Source organism: Gouania willdenowi, chromosome 16 (assembly GCF_900634775.1).
Source record: "Gouania willdenowi chromosome 16, fGouWil2.1, whole genome shotgun sequence".
Taxonomy (NCBI): domain Eukaryota; kingdom Metazoa; phylum Chordata; class Actinopteri; order Blenniiformes; family Gobiesocidae; genus Gouania; species Gouania willdenowi.
The window spans coordinates 37,079,773-37,095,576 of record NC_041059.1 but is presented as its reverse complement, the minus strand read 5'-3'; the positions used below and the strand labels follow the sequence as shown (position 1 = coordinate 37,095,576).

The window sequence follows — 15,804 nt, the reverse complement described above, 5'->3', positions numbered from 1 at the left end:
CAGCTGGTATCAACACATTCGTTTGCATCTCTTTTCAGGCACTAACGGTAGGAAACATGTTTGGTTTGGATCATCTTTACATTCACGTATCTGAGTTTGTTGTTGGTGCGGCCAGTGGTTCTCAACCTTTTCAGCTCGTGATCCCCAAAATAAAGGAGCAGAGACCGTGGACCCCCATTCAGGGTTCGCGCCAGTGTTGTTGAGTGTAGGGGCCCTCGACGTTATAATTTTTCTCCCCTACGGAACAATGGCGACCCCTACGTTCAGTTTTCAGCAACGTAGAAGGGATTTTCTGTAGTTTTTTCCTTTTTTAATCGGTAATGTCGTAATAATTGTTGCACACATTTATTTTATTTATTCAGTTCATTTCCGACATGGTTGCAATCACAGAAATTCATTTTGACATTCAGAGCAAAATCACATCATTGTTTTTTTTTTTTTTTTTTTTTTTTTTTTGTCCTTTTGCATGCCGGATAGGGCGACGGAAAAAAGCATTATGCTTATCCAGATCCGTCCCCTGATTTGAACACAGATAATTTTACATCAAACCTCGTTTCTTCCCTTGTCAAACATTCTCATCTTCTTCATAATTTCATCTTTTCATTCACGTTTTTCTTTTTTTTTTTTTTGTCCTTTTTTATGTGATGCGTTCTCGTCTGCAGTCATTGTTCCTGTTGTTACTCCTCCTCACTGTCCTTTTTTTCCGTATCTCCTCGAGCTTTCTTTTCCAGTCGTTGTTTACGTTCTTCCAACTCTCCAAACGAAAAGTTCTTCTTCTTTCGGAGTACCTTCATATCCTGGACACAAAAGGGACTACCAACTCTTCACACTGAAGGACTTAATGCTCAAATCCAATTTTTCTGTCCCTATGTGATCTGTATTTGATCTTTTTATGGCAGTCGTTCAGACCCAAATCCAACTTTTTTCAAATGCGACCCAGGTCACTTGGATATGTAGTCCTAAATCTGATACGTATCCCATCTTTTGCCATGCGACTGCAGTGTGAACGGTCAAGGTGGATTCAATACGCGTTTGATACGTTGACGTCATTAATACCAGCTGGAGCTGTGACCATGTGATCACCATGGACCAGAGAGGGACAGACTGTTCCCTTCTACTGTTGAATCAATCTTTTTTTCTGCACAAGAACATGGATTATCCTTATATTTGATACCTTGATTATGTAAATAGATCCACTGTCTCACACCTGTGTGTGTTTGACGCTTGTTACCCCATTCGCTGATCTGATGACATTAACGGTTAAATAGACTTTGTAAATGGATTTGATTTATATAGCGCTCTTATCCCCACACTGAAGTAGTCTCAAAGCGCTTTATAATATCAGCTCATTCACACACTAATGGGACTGAGCAAGGCGCTGGTCAACCACTGGGAGCAATTTAGGCTTCAGTGTTGCTCAAGGACACATAGACAGGTATTGACCGGCATCAAACCCCCAACCTCTTGATCAGAAGATGACCCCTCTACCACCTGAGCCACAGTAGTTTAAATGGTAATGTAAGTGAACAGACTAACAAAAATTGGATCTGAGAAAAAAATGGTAATTGAGCATTAAGGCTTGCAGTGTGAACGCAGCCTTATGATAATCTGTCCTCTGTAATCTTTATGTGCAGGTTGGTGTTACAACTAATGCCTGGTGTTGCTGATGTATGTGTTTCTCTGTTGTGCAGATTAAAAAGAGTTAAAACAACCCATGAATGCCTTGAAGTCCCTTTTGTGTCCAAGTGTGTAACAATTATTATGACGGTACTGATTAAAAAAGAAAAAAACAACAGAAAAGCCGACATCACGGCGGAGGGGGCCCTTTGTCTTTTTTCTGAAACCAAGCACCCCCTGTTTCCAACTTCAACGTTTTGCTCAGAATTCGATATAAAAAAAAAAAACAACTATAGAGGATAATGATGGAATGAATGAGTGATAAGATAACACACATTTGAAAGAATCCCATTGTAAATACGGTACGTGGAATGAAACAGTATTTAGTGCCTCCTGTTTATTAATTTTCCACTTTCTCTCTCTCTTAAGTACCCCATGCATTGCCATCGTGTACCCTTAGGGATACACGTACCTCATTTAAAGGGGCAGTATTTCCTCCCACCCTTGTTATTCCACATTTTGTAAAAAGCCACGGAGTAGCGCCCAGGGAGCAGTTACAATCAGTTCCATTTTTAGCAACTGTTATACAGCCTTGTATCTCCTTTGAGATGATCTGACATGTTGGTGACCCGATGCAACGCAGCGGTTAAATAAAACAGTGGACTATCATCTTGAATGGACTATTCCTGTAATCAGTAGTGGAGAGGATGACAAGAAAGCGACGTAGCAGCTCCGGTAAGTATTTGAAACAAGCTGCTACTTCTGCCTCACAAACACTGCAGAGCAGCTTTTGTCTGACACACAATCACAATAGCTGCTAAAATATCCATATGTTTTACTGTAATGTGCAGTATTTTGGCTGAAAACAAAAACAAGAGTGTGTGCATAGCAAAAGAAAATCACTACGGTAATAAAGCTGTGGTTTGGAGTCTGCTTCTATATACACGCCAACGATTGCATATGCATGAAGGCCCCAAAACAGCCTGTTTTTAGAAGCATCATTAAACTGACTTTTCAGAGACTAAAATTCTGCAAAACAGGCGAGTTTGGGAAAATAAATCTCAAATACTATGTTTTTGGGGTTCTTAGAACAAATGGAGATGAAAAATAGCATAATACTGGACCTTTAGGAAACACTGGCGTAGGGGATCAAAATCAAAGCGTCGGGGACCCTGACGTTCAACTACCCTGGAGAGAACCTACTTTAGTTTTTACAGTGAGAAATTTTGACTTGGTTCAGTGCAGAGATGGGCAAGTTTTATCGCAGCAAGGGCCACAAAAATGTGATTGTCAGATCTGAGGGCCACGTTATCAACATTCATGTTAGCATTTAGAATAATGACCAATCTGATCATTAATACAATAAACTAAAAAAAAGGTTTGTTATTGTTGTTTTGTATACTTTCTTGTTATTTTTGTAACCATGTGTCTTTGGAGTCACTTTGTATATTTTTGTTGTTGTTTTGCATGTTTTTCTGTTATTTTTGTTGTTATCTTGTGTGTTTGTGGAAAGTTTTTGTGTATTTTGTTATCATTTGTGGCTTTGAAGTCATTTGATGTTTTTGTATAATTTTCATTCTGTGTATGACTACTAAAACATTGTGTGTTTTAGTAGTCATTTTGATGTTGTTTTGTATACTTTTTAATTTATTATTTTTTGTTGTGTATTTTTCAGTCATTTTGTGTTTTTTTAAGTCATTTTTTTGCATTTACTTATGAGGCTGCAAAATATTGTAGTTCGACAAAGGAGGTACTTGAGCCAAAAAAGTTTGAGAACCACTAGTGTCGTGTGTTCTCAGTGTGAAATGTTAGAAAGAATGTTACGTGGTGTGGGTTAGACGCAAATATTGATTTCCCACCTGTAGGGCAGCATATCTATGCTAAATCATTCTGTATGTCTTTGTTCAGGTAGTGAGTGTGCGTGTGCGTGTGTGTGTGTGCGTGCGTGTGCGTGTGTGTGTGTGTGTGTGTGTGTGTGTCTGTGTGTGTATGTTTGTGTTTGTTTCACTGCTGATAACACACTGAGAGTGAGACGGCTCCTTATTCAGAGAGTTGCTAAATCACTGCCTGTTGTAGCATCGCTGTGTGTGCAGAGGTTATCAGAGGCGAGCACACAGCAGGGGGTCACACACAGGTGAAGTACCCCCAGTCTCTTTCTTATCCGTGGCTGTGTTCACTAAAACAACTGGACACACACACACACACACACATCCAGTTTTCTGCACCCGTGTGGAGCGCGCTCGCCGCCAGCAGCAGGAAACAAAGCAACCAAACTGGATCCCATAAACGCTACAGTTTACAGCCTCTATCAATGAAAAGGCCGTAAACACAAAGCTGGTGTGGATTTGATGCTGGAGGTGGAGGAATGTGCAGCAAGCTGTTCTCTGCATCTGAACCAGTGCAGCCACGCTGCAGAATTACAGAATTTACATTCACATCAAACAATGGGTTAACAGGCACATAAGGAGAGGGGCGGGGCTTACAGGGCTACATGACTCAGCTATTCTTTGTGTGACATCATCATCATTTCACAGATGACTCCAACAGAAGGTTTGATCCTCGTTTGGTTACGTTTGCTTTAAAGGGATCCGCCATTGTTTTTACAGATATGGCCTAAAACCTTTGAAATGTAATTATTAGATCTATGCAAAACAAAACACATTAATATGCACCACATTTCTTTTATTAATTTTTAAAAATGGGACTACTTTACCATTTTAAAACCTGTGTTTGAAGATCTTGAAATCATGTGACTGATGATGTCACACACCCCATTTGCCTGTAAACATCCCATTGTTTTCTATCGGAGTGAAGCATTCAGCCTGTTTTTTGATAATTTAGCAGCTTTTTCAGTCAATTTTTTTTTTTTTTTGCTGCTTATGGTTGCTCTGAATAATCATGAAACGTTAAAGATGTCAATGTGAACAGCTTATGTTTACCACAAGATTATAAAAACAGCTGTGATCTGAAAAATAATCTATGACCGCAAGGAGCGACAGTTCCAACTTTGCAGTTTGGTTGTAGACAATAAAGCAGAGAAGAAGAGCTCTCCTAAGGGACCTTTACTTATACTCTGATGGCTGAAGTTATTAAGTAAATGAAGGACTGTTGAAGGACTCCCACCCAAAATAAATTCTATTGTCTGGATTTGTGTGTCTTCAACTGTCCAGTTTACATCAACACCTTTAACTTTTCCTGATTATTTAGTCACTTTCTGAGATGTTACTAAACTTCAGTTCACCGAGCATAGTGACGGAGCGCACGTGGGGCGCTGAGCGGAGAGCGTAAACGCGCAACGCATACACGATTTCACACCAAAAAGAAGGACCTCATCAGAACCAGTATGGAGGGACCAGAACTGATGGACTATGATACCAGGCCAGATGTTCAGCTGTGGTTCTCCCAGGGCAATGGTCTGCAACCTGCGGCTCTGGAGCCTAATGTGGCTCTTTGACTCTTATGCAATGGCTCCCTATAGCTTTAAAAAAACTATTGAAATAAAGACGTATTTGTTTTTACAGAGACTATTAATGATTAATGACAAATAAAAACAAGATATAGCAATTTGTTAACCTAAAAATAAATCACGTTGTGCAATGACTCAGCACCTTCCTACTTCACCTCCTGTAACATCTACAGACCATCAACTTTCCTGTACCTGTGACTAACCTTAAGTTTTAAATCCCTGGTAAGATAATTAAACACATAAAAACACTATTCTGGAAAAAAATAAAGATTTTAATTGTGTGGGAACAGATTCATTTAACCACCAATGTACAGGTTAAATATGCAAGTTTTATGTGTGGCAAGAAATGAGTAATTAGCATGTGTCGATCACGTGATCATGTGTTATCAAATTCATGTTACTTTTTGTAGCTTTTCAAATACAATAATTAAAAAAAAAATCTTGTTTATATAACATTGTGTTCATGTAAACTGAGATGTGTAAGAATTTGGAGATGTAAGATACTGTTTTATTTCTTGATGTCAATTTATTTTATTTTATTTTAAACTATTTTTAAGTTTCCATTTACATGATCAATATAAATCAAATCAAATTAAATCAAACATTATTCTATATAATGTTAACTGTATATAATTTAATACACTGTATTGTCTTCATTGAGAAGGTATTTTTTGGCTCCAGGAGGACTTTAATCCAGGTGAGATGAGGTTAAATGGTTCCTTGTAGAGTAAAGGTTGCAGACCCCTGACCAGGGGAAAACATGTAACCTGTTTTTATGCTTTGCTGTTAATTAAAACATTTTTGTTACGTCTTTTAAAATTATATAAAAGAAATGACTTGTTATTTCAGCCACTGCTTGAAAACTTAAACATTGACACTAAAACATTAAAACGTTTTGTAAACATCATATCTCGAATCATTGTCAATCTTTACTACAACTACGATATGCCAGTTAAGTCAACTATTCATCAGCCTGCATGGCTTGACAAAAGAAGGGTGCGACCAAATTCTGTGCTGGTGCGACCAACTGAGAAAGTTAGTCGCACCAGTGCCACCAGTGGAAAAGTTAGTGTAGAGCCCTGTGATGCATTATGAGCGGAATGTAAAGTGGTTCTGGGACCGGATTCAAGCTAAAAAACACACATCTTTTCAAAACAAAAGCATCTCTTCTTGTCTTCCACTAGTTTTTACCACTTTTGTATATAGGGCTCTTGTTTTGAAGTTCAACAGAACTTTTGTGAGTAGCACAATGGAGGGTCTCCAAAAATCTCTGAAACGTCTAAATGAAATGAGTTTCTGTGAATTGAATAGATCAAATGAGCACATGTTGACATTCTACTTGGTGATGAATATGAGAATATGGGAATGAGTTAAACCTCTGACCAGGTTTAACTTAACTCTTTATTTAGAGCTGGATTAGTTTGAGTCTTTCTCCAAGAAAGTTTTATCTCAAGTCTAGAACAAGCCTGACACTGTTCCAGAAAGCCAAATTAATCAATCCTGGTTTAAAATAAGATTTAGTCTAGATTAACTACGTGTAGTATTTGTACAGGGAGTTCCAGTTAAAGATCAGCTCTCCCTGAATGCAGAGCATCACAATAACAAACGTGCACTTCATGTGCACTGTTGGCAGTTTAGGTGATGAAATGCTGCATGGATTTAATAATTTACAGGTAGAGAATCAGATTGGGAGAGCAAACACATCACTAGCTCCTAGCTAACATCCTTAGCCAACGCAATGCTAACATCTTATCAACAGCTTATCTGTTCTATGGAGAACAAACGGAGTTACAGTCACGTGCGCACGCTGAACTTACGTTAGTACGTAGTTGACGCTGACGATGCAGTGAGGCCGAGAAGAACGGCTGTTGTGAACAATGGTTGCGTAGCTCTGGACCCAGACCCAGCCCCCATGTTTGGCTAGGAAGCGGTAGTACTTGGTGGTCACCTGACCTTTTACCAGCACTGCAGAGACAGGAGGAGAACCAGTTAGCACTGCTGGGAAATAGCAACCCAAACACAGCACAGCAAGGATTCCCCAAACCAGTACAGCAGTGGTTCTCAACCTTTTCAGCCTGTGACCCCCAAAATAAAGGCTCCAGAGAGCAGGGACCCCACAGTAGCTGAAGGTGGTTGAACACAGACATGAACATTGAAGAACAGTCATGTGGAGACAGGGCCATAAATAAGAGGGAATAAAGGGGAGACATTTTTTAGTTCCATCCATAAAGTAAATTAATTAATATTTTTGATTGTATGAAGCTTAAATGAACACAAAAATAAAATGACTTATGAATGAATTACTTTTTAATACAAAAAACAGCTCATAAGATTAAGTTTAATGAGCAATGCTATGTAAGACTTTTTTACAGTGTATCTAGTCATCTTAAAGATGAAAATGTCTTGAAAGTAGAAAGCAATGTGAAGGAAAAGGCACTGAAATTTGATGGAGAAGTTTGAGAAATGGGAGTAATGTAGCGAAAATGCTTTAAAAGGAGCAAAGATATGGCAAGAAAAGGTGATGAAAATAGGTTGAAATATGCCAAGTTTGGTATAATTGCAAAAAATGAGCTCAAATTGTTAAGAAAATATTCTGTTTCTTAAAGGCATCTGGCGACCCCCTCCCAATGTCTCGCGACCCCAAGGTTGAGAACCCCTGCGTTACAAGATACAAGAAAAATAATCATGTTTTCACCCTGAAACATTGACAGTCTGACGTTGATTGTCCTTCACTTTTCAAAGCACATTTTTATGGATGTTCTCATACGAGAAGATAGAACATGAGGCTCTGCTCAGTCTCGGTATTTCCATGGCAACAAAAGGTAAGTCATAGCTAACTCACACAAGTGATGAGCACAGCGCAGGTGGAAGGAGTCACAGCTGTGCACGTGATGGTACAGAGTCTTCTCTATCAGGTCCTGAGGCTCGTAGCCAGTGAGCTCTGCCACGCTGAGGAGCAGCACAACACATTCATCACACAACAACAACAACAACATGCACGACAATCCACCCAAACCACAGCCTGTCTGAGAGTGACACGAGTTCATACCGTGAGTCGAGGAAGATGAGCTTCATGTCCAGGCTGGCTCTGAACATGAACATGTTGCTGTGTAGTTTGATCTCAGTGACGGCGCTAGGGGGCAGGGAGTGACCCACGGCCACCAGCCCCACGTTCTGGTAGCAGCCGTCAAACGGAGACATGTCCAAGCTATACTGGCGGATCTTCAGGTAGCCACTGCAGTGTATCACCTGGACCAGAAGGTCACACATGGAGCATTGGTTCACTCATAAATAAATAAAGATGGAAAAGAAAAAAAGGTTTGGTTTAGATCCTAAAGCTTCAAAACAGTGGTGTTGATTCTAATCCTGAAGGCCTGCTGTTCTGCTGATTTCAGATGTCTCACCTCTCTAACTCACCTGGTTCTAATTTGCAGGTTTTCGTCATACTCTGCAGAAGGCCCATCAGGCCTGATTAAGTTAGAAAACATCCAAAACATGTGACCTGGCTAGAAATATGGGCTAATGCTGTGTTAAATTGCCCTCAGAACCCGGAAAAATCCAACAGAACTAAACGGAAAAATGCACTGATGCTTTCAAGTCATACGTAAGGTGCGTTCACACCAAATGCAACTTCAGCGACTACAGTCGCTTAAATCGCCTGTGATGAGTCACTTGAACATTGTTGCACTTTTTGGTCACTTCATCGCTCCAGTGACGTGACAACAGAGGAATAGTATGTGTCTGCGGAGTCGGTGGCAGCGCTGAGAGGGCTGATTTCAAGTTCAAATTTTTCAACTTTGAGTAATATCTTGCAACTTAGAACGTGCGACAAAGTCGCTGGAACCACGCAAGTCGCGTCCCTTGACGTTGCATCATTGACATTGATTTGAATTGGAATCTAGTGTGTGTCTGTTGCAACGGCAACACGCACACACACATGAATTTAAGAAAAGAGTGAGTGGCAAAGTGTATTAATTTAAGTTGTTATAATATTCATGTGAACGGCTCCCAATGCCTCTTTATTTTTTCATTGAATGCTACCTTTGACTCTGAATGCATTATTTTGTACCTTTATATTCTAACTTGAACTTTATTTTGGAATTTTGAGTTGAAGAGCAATAAACATATATTGCAATGTTAAGGAATTCATGTTTTTTTAGATATGTAAATCAACATGTATAAATTACTTTTAGTCAATTAATGGGGAGATCATTGACAATCAAATCGAGTCGAATCAAATTGGAAAATGAATCGTTAGATTAATTGACGCATAAAAAAAAAAATCACTAGATTAATCGCTTAAAAAATAATTGTTTTTCCCAGCCCTAGATCTGCACCAATCAGGATCTTCTAACAATGAGCAGCTCATTTTCTAAGAGAACTGATTGTTCAGGAGGCGGGACTTTAGTACTCGCTCAGATCTGATCCACCTCATAACCTGGTCCAGACCAGGTAAGGTGTTCAGCCTAAGTTACCATAGTGATATACCCGGAAAGAAGTTAACCAGTGTTATAGTACAGCACACACTGAATAAATCGCAGAAGTTAGCACAATAAGAGGAAATCCAGCTTTGTAGTACAGGCCCTCAGGGTAATGACTAATCTAAGCATTAACACAGGAAACAACAAAGGCTTTGTGTTTTTGTTGTCCTGTGTCTTTTTGTCCATATTTGATGTCGTTTTGTGTATTTTGTGCATTGTTGTTGTGGTTTTGTGTATTTTTTGTTGCCTTTTGAAATAATTTATAATCAACTTCTATTGTTTCTTCCTTTTTTGGAGTTCAGGTGCGTTCTTTTTAGTAATTTGGATTATTTTTGTTGTCTTTTGTGCGTTTACTTTGGGGGCCACACAAACTTAGTCTGAGGGCCGCTTATGGCCCGCGCGCCACCAGTTTCCCATTTCTGATATATAAATACTGTATGAAAGGAATCTCAGCAATAGAAACGCACCTTGTAGCCTCCACAGGTCAGTCCAGCGTTTCTTTTAGCGAGGACACATTTCATCCTGAGAAAGAAGGAGCGCTCCACTTCATATTCTGTCATGAAGAAAACAACAGGTTAGTTACATACATGCTGAGTCATGACCTGTGCTGTGAGATTACCCTGCACAAAGTGTGAGTGGTAGGGCTGGTGAGCCGTGAGCACAGCGGTCATCTCATCCTGGTCTGCTGGGTGGATGTACTCGTAAATACTGTTTCCTGTCAACTCCACCTATTGAAAACAAACATCCAGTCAGAAACGTGAGCATGTGCAGCTTGTTTTTTTATCTGATACACCAACCTGTGACAGGCCCAAGTGCACCGACGCTGTTTCTGATATGTACATAATCTTCCCATCTGGAGCCACCACAAAGATGAAGCCGTCCAACGTCTAAGAAAACAACAAATAAACAAACAATAAATACATTAATCAACAATGCTTCATCATATATCATCATAATGTAAGCTCTAAAGCAGGGGTGTCAAACTCATTTTGGTTCAGGGGCCAAATATGGACCAGTTGGATCAGAAGTGGGCCACAGGTTTTAGGTGGGAAAATTAATAAGTTCATCATTAATGTGGCCAAATTTGCACTTCCAGTGATAAATTAGACAAAGTATGGAAGGTATCCACAATATTTAAGTAATAAGTGACAGATACTTCAATGTCCTTTGATTATTTTTTTTTTGACCAATTTTTATTTAATTTGGGGAGATTTTGTGGAATAAATTAAGAATAAATTGCAGGATTTTGGAAAAATCAACAATTTACCACTGAATTATTTGGTCATATACACAACGATTCATTTTCTCTTTTTCCTGTGGGCCAAATCGGATGCTCTGTAGGGGCAGATTTGGCCCCCGGGCCATGACTTTGACACAGGCTCTAAAGCAGTAGTTCTGAACCTTTTCAGCCTGCGACCCCCCATGATATCCACTGTTATCCAGGAAGTTTATTATTATTTCTGCCCTAGTATATAGTCATCTTAAAGGGATCCTCCGCTGTTTTTACAAATGTGGCCTAAAACCTTTGAAATGTCCTTATTAGAAGATCTATGCCTAACAAAACACATTACTTTGCACCATAAATTGTTTAAAAGTGGCAAATTAAAGTGACCAAAAAGTGGTAAAAAGGGTTCAAAGTGTCAATATTGGCTTAAAAGTGGCAGAAAAGTGTGGCAACAATGAGTTTAAACTGGCAAATTATGGGCATGACAAATAGTGAATGTGGTTAAATTGGGGAAAAAAAAGCATGGAATAAATTGAAAAGAGGTTAATAGTAACAATAATGGGTCAACATATGTTACATTAGGTGGAAAAGTGGTGGAAAGTGTTTAAAAGTGTTGAAAATGTCTTATAGTTGGAAAAAATTTGCAGAAAAGGCATTGAAATTTGATGGGAGTAATGTAGCAAAAATGCATTAAAAGGAGCAAAAATATGGAGATTAGAAGAAAGAAAGAAAGAAAGAAAGAAAGAAAGAAAGAAAGAAAGAAAGAAAGAAAGAAAGAAATATTAAATACGTTCAGAGTAGTTTGGCAGATCTTAAGCTTTAACATTTGGTTCAAATCAGTTCCAGGTGTTTGATTGTTTCATTTTTTGTGAGACGCTCTCTAATATCTGCAGCTAGTATAAATCATTCATTGATTCTCAAAATGAATCATCTATACTTGAGTTATTTCAGTTGTTAATGTGCAAATCAAATTCTTAGCTAGATCTAAAAAAAAAAAAGTTTGTTTCACAATAAAAGCAAATTTTCAGGAAGAACCTTTTTTTTATTACAATTTCTGGACATATTGTTGGAAATAGTGAATATTTAGACTATTCTTAAATATATTTTGGTAAAATAAGAATGTTTTTTTAAATTGTGCTTTTCTTTTGACTTTGGAAAAATCCACTGGTTTCCATCATTCATTAGCATAAAAAAAGATTTGTAAACATTTGCTATAAGTTGCAGCGATAGGTTAGAGGTGAACAAAACATTACAGTGGCAGGAAAATGGAGGCAATAACTACAAAGTAGTGATCGACCGATTCATCGGCCATTGTACGTGTATCTGCATCGGCCGATGTGCGCTGCAACGTTCGCCAATCCACTTTATATACAGAGCAGCTGCCACAGTGCTCCGTGTTGCTGGAGACAGAGGCAGCAAAGTGCAAAGCCCCTCCCCCACTAGCAAAGCGTTGAAGTGTGTGTGTGTGTGTGTGTGTGTGTGTGTGTGTGTGTGTGTGTGTGTGTGTGTGTGTGTGTGTGTGTGCGTGTGTGCGTGTGTGTGTGTGTGTGTGTGTGTGTGTGTGCGTGTGTGTATGCGTGTGTGTTTCTCTCAGTGTTTGTGTGTGTGTATGCGTGTGCATGAAAATGAGGCTTAGCGTGAGCAACACAAAGCTGTGCATGTGTTACTGCAGCCATGCATTACTGCAGCCATGCAGCTATGTGTTACTGCAGCCATGCATTACTGCAGCCATGCAGCTATGCGTTACTGCAGCCATGCGTTACTGCAGCCATGCAGCTATGCGTTACTGCAGCCATACGTTACTGCAGCCATGCTGCTATGCGTTACTGCAGCCATGCATTACTGCAGCCATGCAGCTATGCGTTACTGCAGCCATGCATTACTGCAGCCATGCAGCTATGCGTTACTGCAGCCATGCATTACTGCAGCCATGCAGCTATGCGTTACTGCAGCCATGCGTTACTGCAGCCATGCAGCTATGCGTTACTGCAGCCATACGTTACTGCAGCCATGCTGCTATGCGTTACTGCAGCCATGCAGCTATGCGTTACTGCAGCCATGCTGCTATGCGTTACTGCAGCCATACGTTACTGCAGCCATGCAGCTATGCGTTACTGCAGCCATGCGTTACTGCAGCCATGCAGCTATGCGTTACTGCAGCCATGCAGCTATGCGTTACTGCAGCCATACGTTACTGCAGCCATGCTGCTATACGTTACTGCAGCCATGCAGCTATGCGTTACTGCAGCCATACGTTACTGCAGCCATGCTGCTATGCGTTACTGCAGCCATGCAGCTATGCGTTACTGCAGCCATACGTTACTGCAGCCATGCTGCTATGCGTTACTGCAGCCATGCAGCTATGCGTTACTGCAGCCATACGTTACTGCAGCCATACGTTACTGCAGCCATGCTGCTATGCGTTACTGCAGCCATACGTTACTGCAGCCATGCTGCTATGCGTTACTGCAGCCATGCTGCTATGCGTTACTGCAGCCATGCAGCTATGCGTTACTGCAGCCATACGTTACTGCAGCCATGCTGCTATGCGTTACTGCAGCCATACGTTACTGCAGCCATGCTGCTATGCGTTACTGCAGCCATGCTGCTATGCGTTACTGCAGCTATGCGTTACTGCAGCCATGCAGCTATGCATTACTGCAGCCATGTGTTACTGCAGCCATGCGTTACTGCAGCCATGTGTAACTGCAGCCATGCTGCTATGCGTTACTGCAGCTATGCGTTACTGCAGCCATGCAGCTATGCGTTACTGCAGCCATGCGTTACTGCAGCCATGCGCTACTGCAGCCATACGTTACTGCAGCCATGCTGCTATGCGCTACTGCAGCCATGTGTAACTGCAGCCATGCTGCTATGCGTTACTGCAGCTATGCGTTACTGCAGCCATGTGTAACTGCAGCCATGCTGCTATGCGTTACTGCAGCTATGCGTTACTGCAGCTATGCGTTACTGCAGCTATGCGTTACTGCAGCTATGCGTTACTGCAGCCATGCAGCTATGCGTTACTGCAGCCATGTGTTACTGCAGCCATGCAGCTATGCATTACCGCAGCCATGCAGCCATGCGTTACTGCAGCCATGCGCTACTGCAGCCATAAGTTACTGCAGCCATGCGTTACTGCAGCCATGCGTTACTGCAGCCATGCGTTACTGCAGCCATACGTTACTGCAGCCATACGTTACTGCAGCCATGCTGCTATGCGTTACTGCAGCCATGCTGCTATGCGTTACTGCAGCTATGCGTTACTGCAGCCATGCAGCTATGCGTTACTGCAGCCATGTGTTACTGCAGCCATGCGTTACTGCAGCCATGTGTAACTGCAGCCATGCTGCTATGCGTTACTGCAGCTATGCGTTACTGCAGCCATGCAGCTATGCGTTACTGCAGCCATGCGCTACTGCAGCCATACGTTACTGCAGCCATGCTGCTATGCGCTACTGCAGCCATGTGTAACTGCAGCCATGCTGCTATGCGTTACTGCAGCTATGCATTACTGCAGCTATGCGTTACTGCAGCCATGTGTAACTGCAGCCATGCTGCTATGCGTTACTGCAGCTATGCGTTACTGCAGCCATGCAGCTATGCGTTACTGCAGCCATGTGTTACTGCAGCCATGCAGCTATGCGTTACCGCAGCCATGCGTTACTGCAGCCATACATTACTGCAGCCATGCGCTACTGCAGCCATGCGTTACTGCAGCCATACGTTACTGCAGCCATACGTTACTGCAGCCATGCGTTACTGCAGCAATGCCGCCATGCGTTACTGCAGCCATGCGTTACTGCAGCCATACGTTACTGTAGCCATACGTTACTGCAGCCATGCGTTACTGCAGCCATACGTTACTGCAGCAATGCCGCCATGCCTTACTGCAGCCATACGTTACTCCAGCCATGCGTTACTGCAGCCTTGTGTTACTGCAGCCATACATTACTACAGCCATACGTTACTGCAGCCTTGCATTACTGCAGCCTTGCATTACTGCAGCCTTGCGTTACTGCAGCCATGCTGCTATGCGTTACTGCAGCCATGCTGCTATGCGTTACTGCAGCCATGCAGCTATGCGTTACTGCAGCCATACGTTACTGCAGCCATGCTGCTATGCGTTACTGCAGCCATACGTTACTGCAGCCATGCTGCTATGCGTTACTGCAGCCATACGTTACTGCAGCCATGCTGCTATGCGTTACTGCAGCCATGCTGCTATGCGTTACTGCAGCCATGCAGCTATGCGTTACTGCAGCCATACGTTACTGCAGCCATGCTGCTATGCGTTACTGCAGCCATACGTTACTGCAGCCATGCTGCTATGCGTTACTGCAGCCATGCTGCTATGCGTTACTGCAGCTATGCGTTACTGCAGCCATGCAGCTATGCATTACTGCAGCCATGTGTTACTGCAGCCATGCGTTACTGCAGCCATGTGTAACTGCAGCCATGCTGCTATGCGTTACTGCAGCTATGCGTTACTGCAGCCATGCAGCTATGCGTTACTGCAGCCATGCGTTACTGCAGCCATGCGCTACTGCAGCCATACGTTACTGCAGCCATGCTGCTATGCGCTACTGCAGCCATGTGTAACTGCAGCCATGCTGCTATGCGTTACTGCAGCTATGCGTTACTGCAGCCATGTGTAACTGCAGCCATGCTGCTATGCGTTACTGCAGCTATGCGTTACTGCAGCTATGCGTTACTGCAGCTATGCGTTACTGCAGCTATGCGTTACTGCAGCCATGCAGCTATGCGTTACTGCAGCCATGTGTTACTGCAGCCATGCAGCTATGCATTACCGCAGCCATGCAGCCATGCGTTACTGCAGCCATGCGCTACTGCAGCCATAAGTTACTGCAGCCATGCGTTACTGCAGCCATGCGTTACTGCAGCCATGCGTTACTGCAGCCATACGTTACTGCAGCCATACGTTACTGCAGCCATGCTGCTATGCGTTACTGCAGCCATGCTGCTATGCGTTACTGCAGCTATGCGTTACTGCA

At 42.0% G+C, this 15,804-nt stretch overlaps 1 protein-coding gene across 1 annotated transcript in view; it reads right to left on the bottom strand.

Moving 5' to 3' along the window:
* Positions 1-15,804, bottom strand: part of sim1a (SIM bHLH transcription factor 1a) — a 33,201-nt gene that overhangs the window by 9,489 nt on the left and 7,908 nt on the right. Inside the window, exons 3-8 of the mRNA XM_028470883.1 lie at positions 10,362-10,451; positions 10,184-10,292; positions 10,032-10,117; positions 8,133-8,332; positions 7,926-8,032; positions 6,901-7,048 (exon numbers count right to left, since the gene is read on the bottom strand). Of these exons, the coding sequence (XP_028326684.1) occupies positions 6,901-7,048; positions 7,926-8,032; positions 8,133-8,332; positions 10,032-10,117; positions 10,184-10,292; positions 10,362-10,451 (740 nt within the window). The remainder of the gene's footprint in view (positions 1-6,900; positions 7,049-7,925; positions 8,033-8,132; positions 8,333-10,031; positions 10,118-10,183; positions 10,293-10,361; positions 10,452-15,804) is intronic.